This window comes from Lonchura striata, chromosome 3 (genome assembly GCF_050655825.1).
Source record: "Lonchura striata isolate lonStrDom1 chromosome 3, ASM5065582v1, whole genome shotgun sequence".
NCBI classification, from domain to species: Eukaryota; Metazoa; Chordata; class Aves; order Passeriformes; family Estrildidae; genus Lonchura; species Lonchura striata.
The window spans coordinates 85,220,652-85,247,017 of NC_140705.1; the positions used below are offsets into that span (position 1 = coordinate 85,220,652).

At 48.1% G+C, this 26,366-nt stretch overlaps 1 protein-coding gene across 4 annotated transcripts in view; it reads right to left on the reverse strand.

The window, feature by feature from the left end:
- The window catches only part of MDGA1 (MAM domain containing glycosylphosphatidylinositol anchor 1), a 206,598-nt gene that overhangs the window by 46,563 nt on the left and 133,669 nt on the right, over positions 1 to 26,366 (reverse strand). For 2 of the 4 annotated variants that reach the window (XM_021550430.3, XM_085575599.1), the window contains exons 15-17: positions 24,433 to 24,563; positions 23,368 to 23,476; positions 21,684 to 22,234 (exon numbers count right to left, since the gene is read on the reverse strand). In XM_021550430.3, coding sequence (XP_021406105.1) covers positions 22,143 to 22,234; positions 23,368 to 23,476; positions 24,433 to 24,563 — 332 coding nt within the window. In that variant the 3' untranslated portion in view covers positions 21,684 to 22,142. Of the gene's footprint in view, positions 1 to 5,415; positions 5,524 to 21,683; positions 22,235 to 23,367; positions 23,477 to 24,432; positions 24,564 to 26,366 lie in introns of those variants that run through there. The other 2 variants (XR_014953850.1, XM_085575600.1) reach the window with 1 other exon arrangement.

Below are 26,366 nucleotides of genomic sequence, written 5' to 3' on the forward strand. Positions count from 1 at the left end.
GGAAAAGCCACAAATGATGCAAAGACAACTATGTGCTGACAGAGGTTACTGAAGCACACTGAACTTCACCACCCCTCCTTACAAGAGCAATGTCTGCCATTAATACAGAGCACAGATTCACAAAGTATTCCTTACATGGTTAAAAGTGTCCCTTTAAAATATCCTCTCCTTCATATAGATTATAACTACCCCTCCTTCCTCTCTTCCCCTTTTACTCTCCCAAAGTAAAAGCACAGTTTGGAGCTAGGGTAACTCCACTATTCACACAGTGTAGTTCCACAGCTCAGGGACTGCACCAGCCAGCTCTACACTGCTGCTCTCCAAGGTTTTCTGTGCAGCAGGGGTGCCAGGGGAGTGAAAGTTGTTTCTATGAAAAGAGTTGGAAACAAAACCTTGGATTTTGAGCTTGAATATTCAGGAAGTCAGAAAAGGTAGAGATGGGAGAAGGCCATAATTGTGCTTCTGGTAATACAACCATGTAGAAATGTGTCTAGCTGAATAGAGTAAGATCATATCAGTGTCACAGAATATGTGTCTGTGTCCAAAAAACTTGCCTCCAATGTTGCTGATGCACACACCGAAGTGGAGGACTGAGTGGTGGATCCGTAGCTCCCAAATTGCTCATAACAAAGATCCCAGTAGTGATCCATGCAGCGCCTGTTACTTATTCTTTGCATAAACAAAAGAATTCATCCTCCTAGGACTCTCAGTCTAGTTTCTTTCATTAAGAATAAATGAAGTATTAATAACAGCAAAAAAATTACAGAACAAAATTTTTTTTTTAAGTGTTTTTTCATTGGAACACATTTCCATAAAGCTCTGGCTGGAATAAGCAGCTTGTAGTGCAATGTATTTCAAATAGATAGAAATAATGCCCTAAATAACCAGGCTAATTAGATGTACTTTCTCCACAAAACCACAATTCTGATGTTCCTGTCTCGCAGTAATTAAAGAAGCATTTACCATGCATTGGAACTTTTAATTAGGTCTAACATCTAATAAACTTGGAGTAAACTAACAAATATTTTCTCTGCCAGTGGGTAGTTTTTAATCAGTGTTTAGAGGTTTAAAATTTCAGATAGCAGACATCAGCCAGTGTCTAAAGAGCTTGAAGAAGCGTAACCATTTGAGCAACTGTTGTGCTCACCCCTGTAATGTTGAAGGAACCAGTTCCCAGCCTTTTCCGTTTGGTAGTTTAATTTTTGTGGGGGGAGCTACTTGAGAAACTGTATTTGCACAAGGTTTTCTGGGCTGTGGAGTGGATGTAGGTATCTGCTGGGTGCCAAGTGTGGGTTTCTTCCCCGTTGCAACAGCTGTCCAGAGGGTAGACCAACACTCCTGCTGTAGTCAGTGGAGGAAAAGTAGGCTCATTGCCTCTCAAACAGTATTTAAGAGAGGTGAGGCCAGCCCCCTGCTGAAGATTCCCCTCTTTCTCAATCAAGACAGAGCACCTTGGTAGCAATCTGAGATTAAATATCAGAATTATAGGTATCTAAAGAGAGATAAGAGGCCTCTCCCTGACCTTTTCCCCAGGAAAGCCCTGCTAGTATGAGATGGAATTGTGAGTTTCCTGACGTGTCCCTACAGAGAAATCAGAGCATGGCCCACAGGAGAGTTGTTGGGGAGGAGGAGACATCTCCTGGTGGTAATGGTGTTTCAGGAATCCAGTGGGGACAGCTTGTGCTAGCCATGTAAAGAACTATGTCCCTTTCCTCAGGAGGGAGGGACAAGGCTGGGGGAACTGGGACCTGGATGATGAGGAGGACAGAGGGACTGGAGGCAGAGCTGTATCCACGTGCTGTGCCTGTATGGGGTAGGGAAATGGACACATCTCTTGGTGACAAGAGGCTGTGAGTAGGAGGGCTGGCAGCCCATCCTGTGCAGTTTGCTATGGCTGTATTGGGGTTCACACAGTAAGATAGATGTTGCAGTGGCCAGGCATGCGCACGGATGGACAGCAAAAGTGCACAGAACTGTCTGTGGCTGACAGGTCTGAGTGCAGGGAAAGAGGTCACCTGAGCTCATTAGGACAGACTTCCCTGGCAGAGGAGTAGAGTCTGCAATGGAGGAGTGCATCCATCTGCTTTTCCATAGCTGTTTCAGTGGGATCAGACAAGTGCAGACCCTTTAGGACTTGTCCGCTCGGAAAGTTTCCTGTGCAGCAGGACAACCTTTTTGAATAATAAAACACAAATCTTTTGTTTTCCCCTTGAAGGTGGGGCATGATGCTAGAGCTCTAAAGCATAATCAGCATATTGTGCCGCTGCAGCATCCTAAACTGCCTCCAGGAACCAGTCATGCTCTCTTCCCATGATGAAATAGATCAGAAATTTACACATTCTCTGCAGAAGAAGGGGCAGGGAAGTAGAGTATAGGAATATATGTTAAAGGACCAGCTGAGGAAACAAACAGAGAAGTCATGAGTCACATGCACAAGGTAAAGACTGAGGGTATGCTCTTGAGAAAGAGAGTGTTATGGAGGATTTGATACAGTGAAGAAAACTGGCAGGATGTGGAAGGGGTAAAGACTTTCAGATTTGGTCATGAAAATAGGGTTAGGATACTTTGGTGGGGCAGGATGAAGCCCAGGAACTGCTGAAAAATGGGCACACAAGACAGTGCCTGTGAAGGTAATATTTGCTTCAGCACATCTGACACATGCCAGTACTTGTGGAACAGAAGTTTTATTTTCTAAATCTCCTGCATCTAGGGAATTACTTTTATGTAGCTTGAAGTACCAATAAATGGAATAAATATGTGCCATTATCAATAATAATAACAGCCCTGGAATATTTTCTACCCAAAGATCTCAAAGCACTCCTTTTTGTGATTTATTCATTGACTCTTTGCATCCTCAGGGAAGGAGGGGATTATCATGATCACCTGCTTTGCAGGTGGTGAAATAGAGGGTAAGCAGCTGAGCTGTGAATAGAGCCATGACTGTTCTCTCTCAGCATCAAGTTCCCAAGCCAGAGGTTGGGAAGAAAAAAGTTGCAGCAAATGCCATGAAAAGCCTCTGGCATGCCTCCCATGGAGCATGCCAAGGGGTACCTGCTGAACCTTCCTGATGTGACTGTCATGTGCAGACAGACATTCAGACACCATGAGGGCAGAGCCAAGCAGGCTCAGGCTTGTGCCAGGCATGTTCTCTGGTGCTCTGGCTCCTATGTCCTGTATCCCAGCACCGTTTGGAGGTGCTCAAGCTGTAGACCTGTTTTTGAGAAACAGGTTTACATGCTTGAACCCCAGCTCTTTCTCCCTTCACTCCCAGGTACCAGGCTGGTTTCTCACTCACTCATAGGGGCAACTCATGGGTCAACAAGGGTGTTCGGTGTGATCTGAAAGTGTGGAGAATATTTGGGGTCTGCTACCTCTTTCTGGTTATAACTGATGTTCAGGTTAGCTTTTAAGCTAACAGACCAAAGAAAAGGGGCACAGGCTCACACAGCTATGGGTGACACAGTTTGTGTGCTCTATATGCTGTACTGTGTGCAATACATAAAGAGTATACAGATTTTAATGGAAATTTGATAGGGAAACCTATCTCTGCATATATCTTTAAGAAACCTACTAGGAACTTATCTGGGAACTACCAATGCAAAAGGCAGCTTTCCACAGTTGTGGAGAAGGTTGTCTCCAGATGCAGAGCAGAAGTTTATTACATTCCTGTGCAGTGGGAGAAAAGCTCAGACCCTAACTGGACAGGATACAGTTAAGTTGCTTGGCCACAACCAGTATACTACCAAAGCCTAGTAGGAGGCCACTGTAGCCTCTGTGCTGGTGAAGCCTCTGTTTTACTTCTGTCTTACCTCCTGGCCCTTTCCATCAATGTGACTCTCTCTTTTTTCACTTACTGCCTTTACTGGACCTGGCTGAAAATACACACAAGAAAAGCAGGCCATCAGAGCCAAGCTCCTGAAGAGGTTTTTCCAGTGGGGGCCAACAGACCAGCTCATTTTGGTCTGCTGGCCCCCACTGGCCAAGGTGGCCTAACCTTGCTTACACTGGCTGGCTCTGTCTCTGTCCCTCAGACTAATACAAGCTAAAGTGAAAAGCCTGAACTTGCCCTCTGCAGCTGAGGAGGGGCCAGGGAAGTAGTATGGCAGCACTGAGAGTTATTGCTATAGCATTTATGGATCATGTTGCTATGAATCAATATCTCACCATAATTACCTCATTTGCCCGTTTTTCAAATTAGATAACAAGGTTCAATGCTTGACCAGATCATTCTTCATCCATTTGCATTTCCTCCTCTCCTTTGCAGTGGACGGGAGCCCCTCTCCTATAATCAGCAAGCCTTGAGGTGAGTGGGATTACACCCTGAAAACTCCTTTGTCTCTTATGCCTGAGCACTGTTATCAAAAGGTGGAAGGCCAGGCCAGACTGTGCCCTCTGGGAGGACAGGGAGTTCTTCATCCAGCTGGTTCCATGCTGAGATGGGAGGCAGAAAGCAGTGAGCTCATGCTCTGTTTGGACAGTGACAGTTCCATGGGGCAGGGCTCATCCATCATGATGTGATGGCTGAGGAGAGCTATGACTGTTTCGAGCTGGCTGGCTGCCTCCTGTGCTGCTGCGGCTGAGGCTGCTCCCACAGGGAGCTCAGGACCTGCAGCATCCCTGGGGAGCTACTGTATGGGGTCTGGCGAGAACTCCCTCCTGAGCAGGGGGACAGTAAGGAGGACAGGAGATCCCCACCGTGACTCAGTGTTTGGGGAACAGAGAGAATCCATTTGTAGGGGAACTACTTCTGTTTCACCCCCATCTCTGAGAAGATTTTTTCCCCTTTGACCTGGCTGTTCTCTGTGCAGAGGACAGGCAGTCTCCCCCTAGCATGTTTCCTGCTTGTGCAGGAGCTCATGATTTGCATCACAGACACGCAGACAGGGGTTGATTTCTGGCTGAACCCATCACCCTCCATGTTGTGGTTGGGGGCTTTTTTATTTCTCTTGTTAAGCAAAGCATCATGCTTATCTGTGTGATGACTTGTCTTTTGTAAAAACAACACTTGCTCAAAATCAGAGGATTGTAATATCCTCAACCCCTCTTCATGCCTCATTCTCCTGAGCCAGCCTCCAAGGCAATACCTATTACCAGGTATTACAGGCAAAGAAAATTCTTGTAGTCAGATGGCTCATTAGCTCCTGCTTCTCTGGGGACACCCCTGTACCTTTCCACTGCTCTCTCTCCCCTGTGAGGAGCAAGGGACTCCACCTTTGCCAGGGCAAAATAAAGAACAATTAGACAGTCATTAATCTGCAAGAAGGGAGGGCAGGAGGAGCATCAGCTGCTGAACTGCTGTTGCACAGCTGAAGTGTGGCTTCCCAGGGCTAAGTGGGAGTGCAGCTTGTATCAGAGATGGGGGAACTGTCTTTTGCCTCTCCCTTGCTGTCAATTAGTACAAGAGTTTGGCCTTACCTCCAAGTAGCCAGAGACCTCAGGAGCAGCTCTCAAAGCTTCAAGCAGACTCTCTGGAGACTAATTGGGGTCCTTCACCTCCTTTAAGCTGATTCTCAGCAATGTGCTCTGGAGTACAAACAGGAGAACAAATTATTATTTTGCCAGGGAGTCAGCAGGGCTTTACCAATTCCCTGAAGCCTGAGAGGAAATAGAAAGAGACCTGGGAGACACGGCCCTGAAGTCAGCAAGCCACTTTCAATCATTTACCAGTAGTCCTGGCAAACTGGGGAGGTCCCAGATGACTGAAGGTTAGCAAATGTGATGCCCATCTACAAAAGTCAGAGGCGTGATCCAGGAAAATACACATCTGTCAAGCTGATCTGAGTACCAGGGAAGGTCATGGAGCATGTGCAGCATGTATGGGACAATCAGAGGATCGGGCCCAGCCACCACAGGTTTAGTAAAGATAGGTGCTGCTTAACAAACCTGATCTCCTGCTGTGACAAGGTGACCTCCTTGGTGGATGATGGAAAGGCTGTGGATGTATCTTCCTGGGCTGCTGTAAAGCCTTTGACAGTATTTCCTCCAGGAGAAACTGGCTGTTCATGGTTTGGGCAGGTGCACTCTTTTTGGGCAAAACCTGTCTGGATGGCCAAGCCCAGAGAGTGGTGGTGAATTGAGTCACACCCAGCTGATGGCTGGTCACAAGTGCTGCTCCCCAGGGCTCAGCATCTTTTTAATCTTTATCAATACTTTTAAATTTTTATCAATACTCTGGATGAGGGCATTGAGTGTACCCTCAGTCAGTTTGCAGGTGACACCAAGATGGATGGAAGTGTTGATCTGCTGGAGCATAGGAAAGCCCTGCAGAGGGATCTGGACAGGCCGATTGATGGGCCAAGGCCAATTGTATGGGGTTCAACAAGACCAAGACTGATAACAGCCCCATGCAGTACTAAAAGATGGGGAAAGAGTATCTGTAAAGCTGCCTAGCAAAAAAGAACCTATGGTGTTCAGCCTGGAGAAAAGGAGACTGGAGGCACCTTATTGTTCTCTACAATTGCCTGAGAGAAGGTTGTAGTGAGATAGGGGCTGGCCTCTTCTCCCAGATAACAAGCGACAGAAAAAGAGGAAATGGCAATGGCTTCTGCCAGTGGAGCTTTAGATTGGGTAATGGGGAAAATTGTACTGAATGGGTAGTCAAACATTGGAAGAATAGGCTGTCCAGAGAAGTGGTGAGGTCACCATTTCTGGAGGTGTTTAAAAGACATGTAGATGTGGCACTGAGGGACAGGGTTTAATGTTGGACTTGGCAATGTTGGGTTAATAGTTTGACCCAGGGATCTTAGAGGTCTTTTTCAGCCTAAATGATTTGATGCTTCAGTAAGGTGCTTTGTGGCTGGAGAGAGAGACCCTTGCATGGCAGGGTGGTACCTGCAACAGCAGCCAGCATGGAGGCTCCCTATCCACAGCTTTCAGACCCTGCATGACACTCCCTGCTCCCTGCTCACGTCCATCTCTGTGCCCAGGTCCTTGGGCTGATGCTCATCCAACCTGTAAGGGACCATCTACCTTCTTCTGTACCTTCTCCTCCATGGAAATGTGTGGGGAGACTTTTATGCATGGGTGAAGCTGCTGTTTTGCTAGTTTGCTGCAGAGGAGGAACATGTACATCCACATGGAAAAGCCCCCCTGTTCCCTCCTGCTGCAAGCTGATGGTGGCTTACATGAAACAGTAACAGAAGTGTCCTATGAAAAGAGAAGGGAAAAGACTGCCCAGAGCTCTCCTGCAGGAAAGGTGTTTCCTCCTGGGGAGAGCAGAAGGCGATGATGTTGCTCTGAAAAGATGCTCTGGACTGCACTAGAATATGCTTTGCTATGAGTTTGAATGGCAGCCGGTTATGAGCCCCAGTGAGGAGGGCAGCAGGATTCAGGCTCGGTTATTAAGACCATAAATCATGGAGACAGTCATGGGAAAGGCTGATGAGAAGAGTATGTGCAGCCAGGAATGCCAGGAGGGAGAGAGGGTGGCATCAGAGACACAGAGCTTCTAAACACTGTGTTATTTTAAGAATTTTTCTTTTTTTATGGCAATACTGTCATTTTTATCAGAAGAAGGGACAAAATTATTTTAAGCTCCCATTTCCTGAAGACCCAGGCATGAATTTCAGGTTGCTCCTGATGAGAGCAAAGGCTGGGGAGTCGGGGGTGAAACAGCATTAGCAAGGGCTGCAGGGCAAAAGTGAAAGGCAAGAGGACAGGGCTGGAGCAAGGCACTGAAATACCAGGAGCCACCCATGTTTGAAGGCAGGCTGTTTGCCAGCCGGGATTTGGGACTGCAGTATTTTCTTTGTCAAAAGCAGAAGGCAGGTTTTGGTGAGGTGGGGAGGTCAATGCACAGCGCTGTCTGTAGTGTAAGGTGGGGCTGTTCGAGGGAGCTGGGAGGAGGCTCTGCAAAGCCAGGTTTGCTGCAGCCTTTTCCCTTGGGCAGCCCATGTGGCACTGGCAGCTTCTCTGCTGCCCGAGCCCTGCCGCTTGTGGTCAGCTCTGCTATCTCTGTGCTGTGCTCTAGGTGTGATGCCTAACTACTTGAAGGGTACAGCAGGCAGATCCTTGTCCACTTGCAGCTCTCCAAGCCTCCCATATCTCCTCAGGAACCTTCAGCTCTTTCTGGTTAAATGCTGAGATCTCTCAGAAATATCTGGGGCAAGGAGAGGCAGTCCCCTACAGCTGTACAGCCAGTGTGCCTGCTGACTGCACTTTGTTGTTGGGCTGAAGGAAACTGGCTCTGGCTTAGCTCTGACTTTGGTTTTGGCTCTCACTCAGAACATCAGGCAAAGCTGGAGCTGCACAGGGACCTATAGTGAGCTCTAGGCACTACTCATGTACTGGCAGCAGGGCTCTGGCTTGCTGCAAAGCCCATTCAGGACACTGGGTTAAAAGAGGCTGAGTTTGTGAGTGTACATCCATTGGATGAAGGATACCTCAGAGATTTTCCTCCACAGTGTAGCTCTTTTCAGAGGCAGAGGAAGTTGAAATCCAGGGCAGCCCATGAGAACATAAAACCTGGTCCAGGGTGAGGTGCTAACCAGGCTGAAACAGGGCAGGAGCCTGTCCAATGGTTGCAGCTTAGTGTTCAGGAATGGGATGGGACCCCTTTCCTTCTCAGTGGTGTGGAGCATTTTCTCATGCTTGCAAAAGCAGGATGTGATACCTTTGACCTGCTTTGTAGTCTGATGACAGGCTTCACTTGCAGCCTTGCACCTTGCAGGAACAGCCCTGGCCCCTCTTCCTTGTCTGCTCTCAAGAAAAGCCCTCAGAGGCATGTCAGTCTGGCTTTTGCATGGAGCAATCTGTGATGCATCTGCCTTCCCTCGTGCCCAGGGGCTCACGTGGGATGTGGAAAAGCCCTGCAGGGATGCATGGGTCATCTCTGAGCTCCAGATGCCAAAATCTTTGGCCTGCCCTGGCATCCCCCATCATAGCCACCAGCTAGCTGCAAGGTACCAGGCTCTGGGCTAGCCTGTCTCTTCTCAAGGCAATGTGAAATAATTAGCTAATTAATCCCCATTCCCTCTCCACGGCAGGGAGTAGTACTGGCTCAGTGCCAAACCAGAGGTACAGGAGCAGGCAGTGATCTTGCCTTATGTTACATGAGTGGAGGCAGTGGGAAGGCCACAGCATCCCAAGCCCTTGGTGCAGCAGGTTACAGGGCAGGGAGCCCAGGGGACCAGACTACACTGTCTGCCTCCTTCCACTAAGAGTCCTGAGTGCAGCAAAGAGGATCAAGATGCAGCCGAGGGAGGCTGAAGGGAGACAAGGTGGCTGTCCTCAGACAAGGTGGGGCAGTGCTTCTGATATGCCATAGAGGCAGAAGAATTTCCCAGAGATCAGAGATCCAGCGGTAGCAAAAATCCAGGAACAGTCTGTAGCTGGCATCAGCACAAGGCTATTGCTGACAGAAAAGGGCTGGGTAGGGAGTCAGGTTCAGTCAGAGCCCTCATGGGTGTGAATGTGTGGCATGTATATGGGGCCACACATTGATGGAAGAGTGTGACAGTGTGGGGAAACACAGCTGGGGGGAGGTGCCCCTCCATCACCAGATATCCAACCATATGCTAATCCAACAGGTCTCCTCCTTGCTGTCCCCACTGAGCTGATGGACAAAGCTTTTCCAGCCAGACTCAGGACCCAGCTCTGCTCTGGGGCTCGCATGGGCTGTCAGGATACTAATGTGGTGGGCTGCAGCTGCAGCTCATATCTCTAAATCTTCTCTGCTTTTTAGGTCACTTTGTTCTGCTTATAAATCCTGGTCTTGTCTTACAAACCATAAATCTTCCTCTACAGTCAGCACCATTTTTTTCCCTCTGGTCTTGTTAAATAGCAAGGTGAGAATATTTAAAATTCAGATTGTTGCATTTTCTGTGGTTTTTGCTTGTAACAAATATTCTCTTCCATTCTGGGAAAATGCCACAGACCTGTGGCCAGACAGCCTTGCTTAGGAATTTGTAGGAAGAGAGAAATAAGGAAAAGGGGTTCCAAAGGATATGCTGAAATAATCTGCCACTCACACAGCCCTTGCATGTATGTACAATTACATGCATGTGTGTGGCACACCTGATGCACCTATGTGCAGGCAGCCTTATCTTCCCTGCTTTCACCCACTTACCACCTTGCTGGCACTCGCCATCTCTCTTCACTGAGGCACAGCCTTGCACAGATTAGAGCTACATCTTGTCCCTCCACCTCTAACCCTCATACTCTCATATCCAATCCCAAGCATCTGGCAGGGAACAAGTGGTTCCCATCCTGTCCCTTGCCAAGCATGGCCATTTACAAAAATCTAGTCTCTGCCATCCCAGCTTGGTGCTCTGAGCCTTTGCACCCCACCCCCTCCAATGTCAGGAGCTACTTCTCAGCAACCTCTATATCCAGCTGTGCTACTTATCCCTTCCTGCAAGATGCTGGTGGGATTCCCTGGCAGAACCAGCACCTCTCCTCTGCTGCTTGCCCAGGGAAGGGAGAGAGTCTGTGAGAGTTGGGTTCATGTGGTAAATAGCCCCTGCCAAGCACCAGGACAGCGCTGCATGGGATCAGGAGCCTGCCAAAAAGTTGTGTGTGATGGTACAAGGCTAGCACTCCATGCTCAACTAGCCTGGAGCCTGCAGATATGCAGTGAAGCATCCTTGTGTCTGCATTACAGTTCTCTTCTTAATGACTGTACAGCTCGTGTTTCTGCAGGTTTCACATGAAGGACTCTCCTTCCTTGAGCATGAAGTCAATACTCCTTTCGATCTTCATCACTCACTGTCTGGCTCCAGGCTTTTCTTACTGCGCAGCATCCAATCACCAAGCCAAAGACAAAAGTGGCTTGCTCCCCTGTGGTCTTTTTGGTGGGCATTCCCAGTTATCCGGCTTTAATGAAATTAGCATTGCTTCTACCTTTGGAAGTGATATTGCTGTCTGCAGTGCACAGAGAAGGGACTGAGCTGTAGCAGCTGTCCAATCAATAGTACAGAGCACCTTGCAGGAGCAGCCTGAACCTCAGCCTGGTTTCTAATCTACCAGCACATCCTCTTCTCCCTTATGGAAGAATTGCGACATAGAGCTTGGGAATGTATTAGTGTGTAGGTAGTGAGAGTGACCACAGATGGGGTGTCAGGCAAACACAAACTAAACAGTAAATTCTGGGTTATTAGAGGTAATCCCCAATGGTGGTGCCCTGTCTGAGAGAGCCAGAGCCCAGGCTTTTACAGTATGTGTCATTTTACAGCTGACAACACCGTAAAAAATTTGAGTGCTTCTGCAGAGCAGAGCTAGTGTGGGGACTATTAGAACAGCAAGAATTAACAATTAATGACAAAAATGCAAAGTTCCAGGACAAAAGGTAAGTGGCTGGAGTAGACTCCCGCTCTCTGGGTGATTTTAAACAATGTTACATTTTCCTTCTTTGGCTGTCCCCCTCTACCTCATTCCCTCCCAGTCTGTGCCTATTCCTTCAAAATATAGCTTGCTTTCCTGGCCAGTCGCTGTCCAGCCTCAGAGCTGTTCTGGACTGTGTGTGAAGGGAGAGGGACTTTGAGGAGGAGTCACAGCAGAGTGCGACTCTGTCTCAACGTGTGCATGACAAGGGTGAGCTGAACTTGGGCAGGAATGACAGAGATGAGTGCTATGTGCATGCATATATATGCAAATATATAATATATATGTATGTTACACACACACACACATACACACACACACACACACATATATTTGTTTAATAGTGCTTTCCAGTATTTTGACCTGAATCACCACAGCAATTCCAGAATCCAGCTCCCTTCAGATTCCCATCTGGAGCACTTAATTTTCATTATGAGAGGGGAAAAAGGAAGCATTTACTAGGCACGATTACTTTCATAGAATCATAAAACCAAACATCCTCTTTGCCAGTGGGTTTCACAACTGCTTGCTATGATGGAAGCAGAGGGGGCAGAAATGTTGTGTTAGTTTGGAAGACTCTTCTGCATTGGTTTGAGCCCTATCCCAGACTTTCTCCAGGCTGCTCAAGATGCCACGGAGTCATCATCATTAACACTAGCTGAAGTGGAGGGTATGGCAGTTGTTTATATCATCCACTGCCCCACAGTCAGGGTAGGCACCTGGGTGCTGGCTTTGTTTTAGAGTCTGATGAGGTTCAGCCAACAGCAGCTTGTGGTGCATAAAGCAAAACTATGTTTGGCTTTCACATGCGGTTCTTTCAAGTGTTGCTCTTAAGGGCTCAGATGAGGTAAAGTTAACTTAGGGCCTAAGCTGAGTAGCCCTGTAGATCTCATGGCAGAGAAGACATGTTCACCCAAGAATACCTTAGGCATCACATGGGTCATGGTTGGCATTGCCCATTCTCTGATGGGTCCTTGGAATAGCTGGACCTATGCTGGAGACCCTGGGGTGGAGGGGAGTACCAGGAGAAGGGGCCTTGGCACCACACTGACAGCCCAGGGCTGTTGATTTGTTTCACACCTACTAGTTTTGGAGCTGCTGCCTTGACTCTTCTTCTTGTGGCAGAAGTCAAGAGCAAAGGACAAAAGAATCAGTTTTGAGTGGTATCATCAGCAGCCAGCAACCTCAACAGCTGCAGGTCTGGGAAAAGGCAGGAGGAGTGCTGGGTAAGGGAACATCAGGGGAGGGCTCTGAGACACTCCCTTCACAAGGGTTCCCCAGCACTAACTGCCCCAAACTTGCCTGTGCCATGTCCTATGCCCAGCCTCTGTGCTGCCCCAGGGACTTCTAATCATATCTTTTGGGAAAGGCTCAGGGTCAAATACTGGCACATGCCTCAGGGCTGGGCAGCAATACATGCTCCTCCCTGCCCCAGCCACTGTCAGCACCAATTGCAGGCTGCACCTTGTCACCCCGACCCCACAGAGAGGGACACACAGGCTCACCCACTTGAGTACTGCAGCTTTATTTGAATGAAACAATCCACATTGAGAACCTGTAGGTTACATGGCGAATGCACTGGGGCTGGGGGGAGGTGGTGGATGAGGCAATGCTTATAAAACATCTCACCCTGTTTAAAAGGTTCAGTTTAGTCCTTTGTGTTTTGTGCTTTTAACATTGTGGACGGCTTGGCATCATGGTGGCAAGGAGGGTCCCAGCTCCACTCAGTGGCGGCGATGGCACTCTATGAGATGTGGAGTGGGGATGGGACAAGACATGGTGGCAATGAGGGAGGTGGGTGGAGATGAGGCTCTGTCCCAGGATTCCCACCTAGGATACTGATAGCAAAAACCCAAGAGACACCAGAGGACCCCCCTCCCTTCTCCACAGTATCCCCAAACACACAGACTTTGTCTGTCACTCCATTTGGGGGCTGCTTACCAAACACTTCTGTTAGGTCAACCAACACTTTCTTACTGCCCTTGGTGACCTAGAAGTGTGAGGCAATGCAGTCCCACTGGAACTAGATCCCACTGAAGTGGCTCACTGTTGGGCCTGAGCTGGTTCTCCCTGCACCTCAGAAGTTGAGGATGGGATTTTGGTGTGATCCCCTCCTATGGGATCCAGGGATGAAGTCTGCTGCCATCTCTCCAGGCTGGAAATGAAACACTTGATGAGAGTTAAGTAAGGAGCAGGGGGATAGACTGAAAAGAGTGTGGAAATCACTGTCTGATGCTCACTTTTGGCCAAAAGCAGATATCACAGTTGTTTCCCCATGAGAACAGTTGTATCTTGGATGATGGCCCCTTTGCTATGTGTATTGTGATACAGGCAGGATGGCTCTGACTGGGTGCCAAGCAAAACCATGCTGGCACCAAATTTCCCATTCCATCTAGAGATTAGAGATTGTCTCCATGCTGTCAGGCAAGGGCTGTGACTAAAACCACAAAGAAGAACCATGTATCCATAGCATTCACAGCTTTTAGGGAATGTCTTAAGATGAATGCATGCTGTGGAACCCCCTGCTGTGGAATGAGCTGGTACATCTAGAAGATCCCAAAAATGGGAAAGCAGGCCAAACTCATCTATTTGAAAGTACTGACACTAGGCCACTTTACCCAGCTTTAACACCAACAATTACATCAATGTGCTGTGAAGCTGAGGAGGAGCAGCAGGGAAGAACAAACAAAGTTTGATGTGAGGAAAAGGTCACCTCCAGCAAACTCTGAGAGAGTCTTCTTGTCTCAGGATGCTACATGCATAGGAAAGCTTCTTTGCTCCAAGTCTGTAAATACCTTCCCTCATCAGCATCTGAATTTTCCCAGGGAAAATGCTCACCAGTCCCTTGCTCAGTCTTTGTGTGGTACATGCTGCCATCCATACAAAAGACCCAAACACTACTCCAGTCAATGCCTGTTGCATTTTATAAATAGAATGGTATCTATATTCTCCTCTCAGTACAATCTAGGTGCTGTCTGAGCTGACCATGCTGCTACAGCCTGGCTATCACTCTGTTTACTGATACCCACAGCTGGCTCTTGAGAACAAGGCCCAGTGAGACATAATATACCAAATGCCCCAAATTTGAAGGTACTCTGAGTTGGAGCATGGACTGTGGAAAAGGGAAAGCTGGGGAGACCACCTCCAAAAGGGGCCCTATTTCCTCCCTGCTGCATTTCTGGCAGCTTCAACACACCCACACCTCAGCTTTTAGCTTTGATCCTCTACAAGCTGCTAAGATAAACACCTTACCAGTGACAGACCTACAGTGCAAGCAACACCTGGAAACAGCTTCATCTCAGCACCATGTTACTTATCAGGGTCAACAAAAGAAAACTTGTTGGTGCCTGGCTGCAGAGGCTGCAATGCAGAGGAGGAAGTGAGGTTGCACTTGCTCTTGGCTAGTTTGGGCTCAGCCTTGAGCTGCTGTAATGCTGATAGCAAAGGAGGTGCAGCTCACTCAGAGTGGCAGAGCAGGATTGCTGACATCTCGCACATCCCAGCTCCTACCCAGGCCCTGCCTTTACGATGAATTGAGGCTTGCCATAGTTATGCAACTTCTGAAGATCTTGGAGCATCTCTCAATTGTAACAGCTGGGCTTTACACAACTGGAAGCCACTTCACTGCTTAAATGGCAGGACCAGAGCCCATCTTCCCCAGCCAAAGCAGATCTCTGCTGGCTCGCAGCAGCAGCAGGACAGCTTTTATCTTCCTACAGACTTGGCTGGAAGACAGGACAGATGCACATGGGTGGCAGAGCAGACAGGTACCCTTCACCTGGCTCAAAGCTTCAGACAAGGCCCCAGCCATTACAGCATAAGGTATATCCATCACTATGAGCTTTGGGCACTGGGGACTAGCAGTGTATGACAGCTGTCCAGCTGGCCCTATCTTATACTGAGTTTAGGCCATTCTGGGGGTAAAAAATCCCACTATAAGTCAAACATTCATAGCCCAGTTTCCTTTTAGAACAATAGTTAATGGAAGTGCAAAATTTTGTCTTATTCCACGGGAGCAAATTGTTTATAGGCAATAGCAAAAGCCAGCAAAACCTGGATTTTCCACAGACTTGCACAGCTCTCTACAAAAATCTCTAATCACCCAGCTCTACCTTTGCAACAGTAAAGACGGCATCTCTCCCTTTCCCTTGTTCTCTGTCCCATGCTGTAAAACCCTCACCATGAAAGGCAGCGGAGAAGAGGACAGTGCTCACAAGTTGGGACCAGCCCCTTGCAGCTTTCGTCAGGGATCACCCATGGGAGGACAGTGGTTTGCCTGGCTTCTTCATGGAGGATCTGGAGCTGGGCTAGTACATTTTACTGGGAAATTTGGTCTCAAAATTTTCTTTAGTATCTCTGCTCAGCATCTGAGAAGCCTCAGGTCAGAGCCTGCTGCCTGCCATGAGTGAAGCAAAGGACAATGCACTGTGGAGCTCATCTTTCCTCTCTCCTTTTCCAGAAAACACACACAAGTTCTGTTCCATCCTTTCAGCCATGCATGTTGTGATCCCTCCTTTGCCTCTGATGAAGCCAGGGCATGATCCATACTAGGTCCATGATGGAGCCAACACATGCCCTGAAGTGCTCCTGCTCCACCACCACCACCCAGGCAGCCCCACCAGCCCCTCAGGCTTTGCCAGGGCTGCAGGGAGCAAGATGGAGAAGGTGCCAGAGCAGATCTAAGTGACCTGGACTGAGGCCCCATTCCCTGCAGCCACACAGCACAGGGACACCATAAGTCCTGCTGACTTGCTGTCTGTCTCTGGAGCTCTCTCTCTTCTTGAGAAAGGATGCTTGACAGCAAAGTCACCGAGCATGCACATGAATCACAGCCCAGGGTCTGGATGTCAGGCACACATCTCAGACAAAATGGAGTGGGATGGCACTGTTTTTCCATGGCCAAGAGGTCATCCTGCAGACTACAGCTGTCTGCAAGCTGCATCCTCCCCCACTCTGTAATGGTGGGTTGGTCAAAAGTAGTCCTGGGCTATCCCACAGTGCTTCTTGGGGTGTTTAAAGCCTCCATGGCACAAGTGGTCTGAAATGACCATAACAAACTATAAATAACCATCAGAAGACTCCAAAATCCCCTGTGGTGTGCTGGGTCGTGGCAAATGGTCAGCCAAACCGACATGTGCCTTAATCCCAAGGGAAGAACTGAAAACACCCATAGACCACAGCCATCATTTGGGATGCTGGGTGTGCCAAGGCTATTCAACTCCCTGCTGGAAACCAACAGCTGCCAGTTACTATTACCATGGAGTGTAAATTTGGTCAGGTTAAAATCCAATAGCCAGAGCTCTCCAGCACTTTTCTTCTGTAAAAGCCTTTTGTCTCTGGATGAGCAGCTATTAGTTGGGCCAAAGCAAATAAAATTATGGCAACAGCCTGCACAGAGTCCTGCTGCTGCACACTTGTTGCTATGAAGAGGGATGCACCCACATTGAGGGCAGTCTGGAAAAGACAACATATTGGGGCAGTTTAAAGGACCAAGAGTGGTCTTTCCCAAGCCAGGAGTGCCAGGAGGCCTATCCTTTGCACAAGAAATACTCTCAATGCAACTGCTTGTTATCATTGAAAAGCAGGGTCCTTCTCCCTGGCTGCAGGAGCTGGGCATCAGTAGGTGCTGTGGCACTGTCTTACCACACCCAGCTCAAGGCACAGAGCCCATGTGATATGTTCCTCCGTGCCATTGCTAGGGCACCTAAAGGCACCCAGGAAGTAAAGGGATGCTGCAGTATTTCCAGAGAAAAACACATATCAGCATGGTGCTGACAAAGGTGACTAAAACAGCAACATCTTGAAGCAGCAGCTTCCTGAGCTCTCTGCTTTAGCAAAATGGTTTGTCTCCAATTGGGGTGAAGTGACACCATTTCCTCCAGGGACTACTAAAATGTCCTGGTTCCTTTGCCTGTTCCTGCCTGGGGCAGCTTGAGGACCCCCTGACAATTCCCATCGATATTCCCTGCCTCAGCCTTGCTGAGAGCTAATGGGGAGCAAGGTTTGCTCCTGATAGTGCCTTGCATGGGGACCACTTCATGCTGGACACAAGGCTCAGGGCAGTGGTGGAGGGATGCTTCTCCCACCGGCATCACTGACTGTCCCCCCCAGGCTGAGAAGCACCCGACACCAACCCAAAAGCTGTGTGCTTTTTGGCACAGAGTGATAAGGACAGGCTGAGGAGGAGGAATTCAGACTCTGCTCTCCCTTTGGTAGTAATTTTTTTTGTAATTCTGGAGTAGTGCACCCACAGGATTTTGTATAGATAGAAATGAAATTTCAATACTTTGGATAGCAATAGGGAATAAAATATAATTTGTATCATATTTACTACACTAATTCTCATATCTCTAAATTATTTTTGCAAAAAAAATTACCAGCCTAAGTATCTGAAGCCCCCCCACCCCCACCAATTTTCTCTGATTGCTACCATATTTCTTTCCAGAAGAAAACTAGCTCCGAGAAGAAGGGCTCCCTATCACTGTTGCTACAGCTGTGCTCCAGGCAGCATGCTGTGCAGCTCTGCTGGAGCAGCTCTGCATGCCTGCCAATCATGGAATCCCAGAATATGCTAAGTTGAAAGGGACCCATGAGTAGTTCCCAAACCATTTGTGCACTATGCAAGGTTTTTCATATACATGAAACAATTTTTCACTCCCATACAGCTGGGAAGAGTTGCACTCAGGTGTTCCTAATTACATAACTCCAGATCAAATGGAACACGTGAGGTCCACCACTTTCCAACGTTTGATCTTTGTGGAAGAAAAATAGTTTAATATTATTATTACCAGCCAGGAACTGCATTTCAGGGCAAGCAGCAAGAATTGATGTTCATATTGTTAAAAGCCATGGATTAAAGTTCTGTTGATGACCTGTTATTTGGACTTGCACTGAACTGTAGAAAATTGTAATTAAAAAGTACATTTTTCAGAATATGATGAACAACTACAAAAAGAGGTTTCAAGTGTAAGTTTCTTTGTAAGCTGCACTTGTAACTACACAGTAGCATTCACTACTTCTAATATCTACAACTTATACCCAGGAGCCTGCACACTCACATATTTTCTGTTCTACACCCTGAAAAAAAAATAAAATCGAGTATATCTTGGCTAACACCCACACAGCATTCTTCCTAATGTATTTCTACAACTACCAAGCAGAGGTCTCCTTGTAAAGAAAAGCAGTCTCTTAAATTTATATTGCACTTTTCTTCTGCAGGGACTTTCATACTATATACAGGAATAATATCCACCATTGCTGAAATGCAGCCACTTCTGGAGTGGAATAAAGCAGCTACTTGATAGGCACAGATCAACATAAAACAGGAAGAGAAACATAACATTGGGACTGCAACAGATATTTAAGAAGACAGACAGTAATTAAGTTTAAGGACTGTAATTTAGCCAGAACACTGTGAAAAATGCGAAGGAATCTTTAATTGGAAGGGGTAAGGAGCATGGCTTTACATCTCACCTGGATGCATTACCTCCACAAGGAGACTTGCCTCTCTAGCATGGGGTAGTAAACCACAAATACCACTGCCCTCAAAGAAGAGGGACCCTGCTTCCCCTCCGCCCCATCACTGCACAGCTTCCCATCCTTGCTGCTGAAGTGCCTCTTTCCCCTGATACCATCTCTCAGCACATCTGCCAGGAAAATGAAGTCTTTCCTTCTGTCCTCAGTACTTCTGAGAAGCAGGGTTAATGACTTTTCCCCAAACTCACCACCAGCTGCTTTCTAGCCAGAGATGAAACAGCAGAGCTCTAAGTGGGAAGGGGCTTCCTCAGACTTACTGAAGTTGAAGGACACTTGACAGTAGGAGAAGGCTCTGACTGGGAGAGCCTCCTGGCTCTGTCCTGGATCTGCAGCCACCAAAGGGCTTCTTGCCCCTGTGCCATAGATTGGTGTGGTGAGGTTCTTATATCCTTCCTCTCAGGGGCTGGCAACAGGGCATGGACTCTCTCCATGCAGACATCCCTTTCTGAAAGTGTGGAGCCCTTTTGCTGACACTTGCCTCACAGGTAATGCTTTGCCCATCATCCTGAACCTTCAGGCTGCACCTCCTTAGCCCCACAGCACCTCAGATGCTCACTAAACAACAGCAAAACCTGAATGCTTGTGCAACCTGGGCTGAGCAAACCCACAAGGGCCTCTGCCTCAGAGCTTAGAAGGTGAGATGGTTGCCCTGGGCAATCTCTTATCGATGGGGAAGCACTCCTGTCTCCACCTTTTGCCCAGCAGAAGCCTCCTGCAACCAGCAATGCAACACAAATGTTTTGCTGCTGGCACATCAGGAGCCATTGTGAAGCTCCCAAGCACCACTGGGAAGCATGACCTCTCTCCTAGGAGTGAAAGTGGACTCTTACCAGGAGTGGGGTGATGACTTCTGATGTCCAACAAGCACAGAGGAAAAGAAGAGCACAGGGCTGAAAGAGCTCAGCCTAAAAAAGGGCAGCACTGGCTGCCCATGAAAATGGCAACAGACACCAAGACACAGAATTGCTGTCGGCACCCACTGCATCTCATGGCACTGCCTGGCCCTGGGCAACAGTCATAGGCTTCCTGGTCAAATGTGCACTGTGATTGAAGTGTGGGCTCTGGAGGGAGGAGTGGAGACAGAAAAGACACAGTCCCAATTATTGGAAATGGAGAAAAGCAGAACAGGCTGGGGAGACCTGTATCATGCCCTCCCACTGTCCTGCAAGGCCTCCTGTGAGAAGGTCCCTTGACCCTCAGAGCTCATGTCCTTTCCCTCTCTGATGGTGGCTGGATCTCCTGGGATCCTGGGAGCTTTCCCCCTCCATCAGTGAAGGCAGTGAGGCCCCAGCCATGGCTGGAAGCTGAGCAATGCATGAGGCAGTTTATACATTCAGGTGATTTCAGTCAAACATGGCTGTCTTAGAGAAGCTGATCTATTAATCAGAAATGGGCAAGCTGCCATGGGTACTGGGTCTTCAGTGAAACAGCTATCTTATCTAGATATCTTCTCTGTGGTGTTCCAGATAAGGATTTGGGATGGGGTATCCCTTAGGAGGAAGAGTCACAATTAATTGTGATTGTGGGCTGATAAACCCCAATTCACAGCCTTGTGGGGCTAACTCTGCCCTGTGCAGGGAGGTAAGTCACGCCCAGAGCTGCTTCCAGGTACAACAAGGCTATCACAACTCCTGTTTGGCTGGTGCAGGGCAAATCCTTCTCCTGGGAGCTCATCTGGAGCAGCATGCACCTCCACCTTGAGGAGGCTGGCCAGATCTGCTGCAGGTCTGCAGCTGAGAGAAACACCAGCTTTACCCACTCATGATACCATCAAGAAAAAAGTGAATTTCCCCCTTGCCTGTTCCCTTGTTCCTCAGTGGCAAACAGTGCCACAGCTCACCACAAGCCTATTTTGGGTCAACTTCCTGCCTACATCCTTCCTGGAGTAGTTTCCCGCTTGTTCCACCTTTCAGCTGCTCTACCCACTGCCCTGGCAGTGGAAGCTGAATGCCTGTGTGGCTGCATGTGCTGACAAAATTCAGCAACCTCAGCCCTGAGCAGTGATGCTGTTGCCACCTTTTGCTCACACTGCAGCGAATGCACTGTGCACGTAAAAGGCCTTGGGAGGTGAGAGAGCAGCATTGCAGCTGCCTGAACTGCCAGCCCAGGGGCTGGGTCTTGAGCACAGGATAAAGAACATTTAAATGCCTGACTCTTACCATAGTCCCTAAAACTTGAGGTGGAGGAAGTAATGGAATAAAAAAACAAATAAGTAACAAAATACAGGCAGAGAAGCAATTGTGGGTTTAGGGCTGAGGCAGTTGCCATCCCAGTATTCACAGGGGGAAGCCAATGTGCAACTGCTCCACCCTTCCAGTCCCATCCCTTGACATCCCATCCTTCAGCCCCAGAGAGACCAGATTTTCTGTCTGCAGCTCAGACCTGACGCCTATCCAGCATGAGTGCTGAGAGACAGAAAGAGGCTCTTGGAGGCACATGCTGCAGCTGGATCCAGACAGGACTTCACCACTCAGCATGGTCCATGTCATCACTCGCTTCCTTGCTCCATCTTCTTCGGGCTGGGGGATGAGGAGAAGCACAGAGCTGTGGGGAAAGGCCAAAGCAAACCACAGCAGGGGCAATTAAGTACATGAGCGCCTGGAAGATGTGGATGGATGGAGACACTGAAGCACATGCGGTGCGAGGAAAGGCGCTCCAGTTGCCGGCATGTGGGGCGGCTGCTGCCCCACAGACGAAGCCGGTGTTACTGCAGGGAGCTGCAGTGGGAGCAGGGCAGCCCCAGCCAGGGGGAAAGCATGAGGAGACAAGGGGAGTACTGCAGGATATCATCCACTAAGCTGTGGGCTCTGCAGCAAAGAAGGTAACTGTTCTGGTAGAAATTTGTGCTTTAATATATTTTTGTTTGTTTAAAACGAGTTCACACTTCCCTGAGGAAGCCCTGTCCGACATTCCCATGGAAACATGGGTGTGGTTTTTTTTTTTCTTTCATTTACTCTTCACATTTCTTCATTCCCAGTTTTTGTGTTTCATTCCTTCTTTTCTCCATGTGTGTTTCTATCCTTCCTCTCTCTCTCACTCTCTCTCGTGCACGTGCTTTTTAAAAAAAGTTTTGTCTTTATTTTTAAATTTTGTTCTAGACATTATGACTTTCTCAAGGACTGCTCCAGTTCTGAACCAGATCCCTTTGCATGGTCATGCCTGTCAGTCTTTGGTAACATATGGACACTTTGGTGTGCCAGAGAGGAGGGGAGGAAGAGGAGCAGAGGTGGCTGAGTAGGAAAGGAGCAGGAATGTCTTGGTCCGAAGACAGGAGCGCTCACTTGCCATCATCTGAGCAGTACGTAAAGGAAGAAAGTCAATGGTCCCCAAAGCAAAGGGCTGTCCAGGGCTGGGACACTGCTTCCTGGAAGAGCAACAGCTGCCAGTCGAGAAGGGAGAAAGAGAATTAGTGATGGGACAGATACAGACCTCATCAAATAAGTCAGCATACATCTATGTCTTCTCCCACCCTGAAGGACAAAGAGTTCCCTGATCTTTTGGAACATACTTTGAGCCTTTCCTGGATGTTCTCAAGGTTTCTCAAAACTAACTTTGGAAAAAAGTTTGAGTCTTAGACTCTTTTGCAATCCAATCCTTTCTTCCCCAGAACTTTCAACCTGAGTCAAGCAAAAGACTCTCATTGTGTTATGGTTATATCCTAGGCTAATAGAGACGTTTAACTGCACCTAAAATTTTGAAAATTTTAAAGTGTTCTGACTTTTGTTTCCCTCTTCATCTCTGGAGTTAAGAAAATTGCTAGAAGTGACTCTTACTCTGAAGGTTTTCTTGCTTCAAAAGTAAATAAACCAAACTGAACCTTGCTCTCAAGTGCCTGTCTGGCTCTGGTTTGCATACCCTGAACATCTGCTCTCTGGCTCCCCTGAGGCATGTTATTGAGGGCACAGGCAGGACACCAGTGACTCCCACCCAATGCCTACGTACTGCTTACACACACCTCATGTGGCTTCAATCCACAGTGCAGCCTAGATTGAGTGGAATTGTCTCTGTTGCTGTAGTGCTGGCATCAGTTTATGCGGGTGGACTGGAAAGGGGCTGGTGGGATTTAGCCTGGCTGTGCCTCTCTGCTCAGATGGCAGTGGCAAGAAGCACAGCCCACCAGGGCTTCTTCCCCTAAGGGCAGAATTTTTTTTTTTTTTCTCAGAGTAGGACTGACTTAACACTACAGAGGCCATTAACACCTGCAAAAGGTCCTTCTCTTTTCAAAGCTTCCATAACTAGAGTTTCCAGGAAATGAGATATTGCAGAAGTATTTGGCTTATTGGGGATAACACCTCCCAGTTGTTCCTATGACTCTTGCTAACTCGCCATTGTATAGAATAAGCCCAAGAGTCTGACAACCCCTCTGGTGATTTCTGCTGGTGGGGTCAACCAATCCCACTGAGTCCCACCAACACATTAACGTGCTCTGAAATCAGCTCCGCAGCCCTAGCATATACAATTGTCCATGCACTCCTGCCAACTTGTTTGCCTCTGAGGCAGACGCAGTCTCACCCTTATTTGGTCCAATTGGCTTCCTTGGGCAGTCTCCCTTTTTCAGAGTGACATCATCAATGGCAATGTCCCCCTCATAGCTTGTGCCCCGGACACCTTCAAAGATGATCTACAAGCAGAGCATGGGAGAGAGCAAAGCATGAGGCTGCAGGTGTGGAGGGCCCTTCCTGCGCTGCAGGGCTTTGCAGAAGTCAGCATGACACAGAACAGATTTTATCAGGCTTCTAAAAGAATTATTTCTTTCCCGTTTCTCCAGTATTCATAGCCTCTGGAAAGCCAGATCCCACTGTTTATGGACCAACCTCTTCGTACTGGGTGTCTGTGCAGTAATGAGCATTAGAGCTCTGCTTTATTACATGTCCTGCTCTAACAAGCCAACCAATACTGAACAGAACTTGCAAGAGTAACTACATTCTTATGTACTATTTTGAAGTATCCAAAATCACACTGGGCATTTTGCCACAGTGCCACAACTTAACCAGCCTGTACCGGGCAGCTCTCACAAGCAACCCTACAACTGCAAAGTAGTCTGTTGAGTAAAAACCTCAGCCATAAAAGCAGCCCACTGCCTGGGTACACATGAACAACTCGATGAGCACATGCAGAGTGCCCAGTTCATATTCACAAGTGCTCCTTTAGAGTCCTAAGCAAGTGCCACAGCTGAGGTGGGCTCTGCAGTACATACTAGAAGAAACCTCTAGCACTCAGTCACTTTACACTAATGGGGCAGCATCCCCCAGCTGTTCAGCATCGAGGCACCTGTCTGTCACAGAGACATATCCAAAAGGATCTCTCTGACATGCAGTTTCCAGACCAGCAATAATCAGAACATTTATAGGGCCAAACAGATGCTTGCACATAAAAACCTCAGGGAGAAGTGGATTTGACTTCTGTGCATCCACAAATCCTTTGCCTTGCCCCAATGACCCTGGGAGTTGAGAGCTCCCAGTGTCCTCCCTTGTGCCTTACTGGACCCTGTGCTACAGAGGAAGATGCCTGCCAGGAAATCTGCATCCATGGCACACGGAGAGTGCAGGCGGCTCCTTGACTGTGGGCTTGGCTTACCTGGAAGGGCCCAGGAGGGTTGATGGGCACATGTGCTTGCTGCCACACGTTGCCCCGATTCCCACTGAGGGACCAGACCTGGGTGTCGATGGCTCGCTTGTTCCGCACGCGAACTAGCAGGTTCAAGGAGCCTGTAAGAGAGAAACAGGCCTCTGGCATGCTGGGGCAGGCAGCCAAGCCTGCCCGCTGGGCTGGCTCCTGGCACAGCTCTGGGCTCAGCCTCGAATCACGTCTGTAAGCCCCAGCATGCCCAGGGACAGCCTGCAGAGCCCCAGCGATCATCTCTGAAGGGAGCCAGCTTTCTCCTGAGTTCGTGGATGAGTGCCACTGGCAATGTTTCATCCACCTGGCCTTTCTTAGGGAAGCAAAGACCCAAAGAGCGGCAGGATGAGGAAGAAGCAGTGTGCAGCATGGCTGGGGTGGCATGAGAAGGGGTTGGCAGGAATACTAGCTGCCAGGGACCTCCAGAAGCATCCCATCCAACCTTCTGCTTGAAGCTGTCTCCTGCTCTACATGAGGGCAGCATGGTTTTGCCTGGCCGAGTCCTGAACTTCCATGAGAAAACCAAGTTTTCCAGTATGAACTGCCAGCACTACCAGTTGTGAACACTGCTCTTTATCATATAATTGAATACTATGAAAATATTTTGGTTCTAGTATCTTTGAATTTGCCTTTGAAACAGTAGGGGGTCAACATCTGATAGCAACCTTCTCTTTGCCAGACTGAGCAAGGCCAGCTGCCTTAACTTCTCTTCCTAAGGACATCTGCTCCTGGCCCTTGACCATCCTGTGCCCTTCTGCTGGGCCCCACCAATTTCTCCACATTCCACTTGAAATAGGAAGCCCAGAACATGTATTTGCCCCCCCCCTGCCCCCTTCACTACTGACACCTGAAATATGCAATGCAGCTAACAGGGCTCTCCCTGCTTTTTCCCTGGCCATCACCTGTGGAAGTACAACCAGTGTCCTCATTCACCACTTGCCCTGGGAGCAGCCTTAGAGTGAGCAGCTGTTCTTTGAAGCACCAGACAGTGTTGCCTGTTGCACACCAACTGGTACCATCCCAGCCCAGCGTTTTCAGAGGTTCATAAAGATCCTGTGAATCAATGCCGACTTCAAGTTCTTTCAAAAAAAGCAATTCCCAAAAGGTTTTGTCTATCATTAAACCAAAATCAAAGCCAACAAACCTCAAAGCATTTCCAGTTCTCACTTTGAAAACAGTGTCACAGCTTCCTACCCTACACCCACTCACAAAACCATCTCAGTTTGTCTTACTGTAGCATTTTGTTAGCATGCCCTCAGATTACTTATTTTCCTTTTTTGCTTCAATGAAAAAAGAAAAAAAGTTAAACATTCAGTCAGGGATGACCTGAAACACTTTTTTTTCCTCAAGAAATCAATCAATTGCAACTGTAGTCATGCTGTTGCTCATCAGGGTTTCTGGTCTCCATACACACATATATTACACCTGAGAGTATGGAGGAAATAGTAACCCTTACTTATCCGTTGGTAGTCTCTCTGCACTTGGGATGCTGCATTCCCACATGGATATGCCCTTTAGAAAAGCAGCAGAATGAGGTCAGGGGAAGAGACAGGGAAACAGACTTTCCTGTATAACCTCCCTCCTACATATGCTCCCAAATCCTTCATTCTTGGCACATCCACCTTAAGGGCACTGTGTGAATGACAGGGACCTGGAAATACTCCCTCAAGCACCTGGCTGTCAGAAACAGAGATACATCACAGGGAGTTCACATCATGAGAAAGATGATGAAATATTTAGATTCTTAGTGAATGACTTACCAGAAAAAGTTAAAAATGAAATATGTATATAATTTAGTGAAATGAGGATAGAAAACACATTGTTGTCTGGAAATATTCAGAAGCATTAGCTGTAAGGCAAGTTGAGAAGACTAAATGAAGGCCTGACAGGAC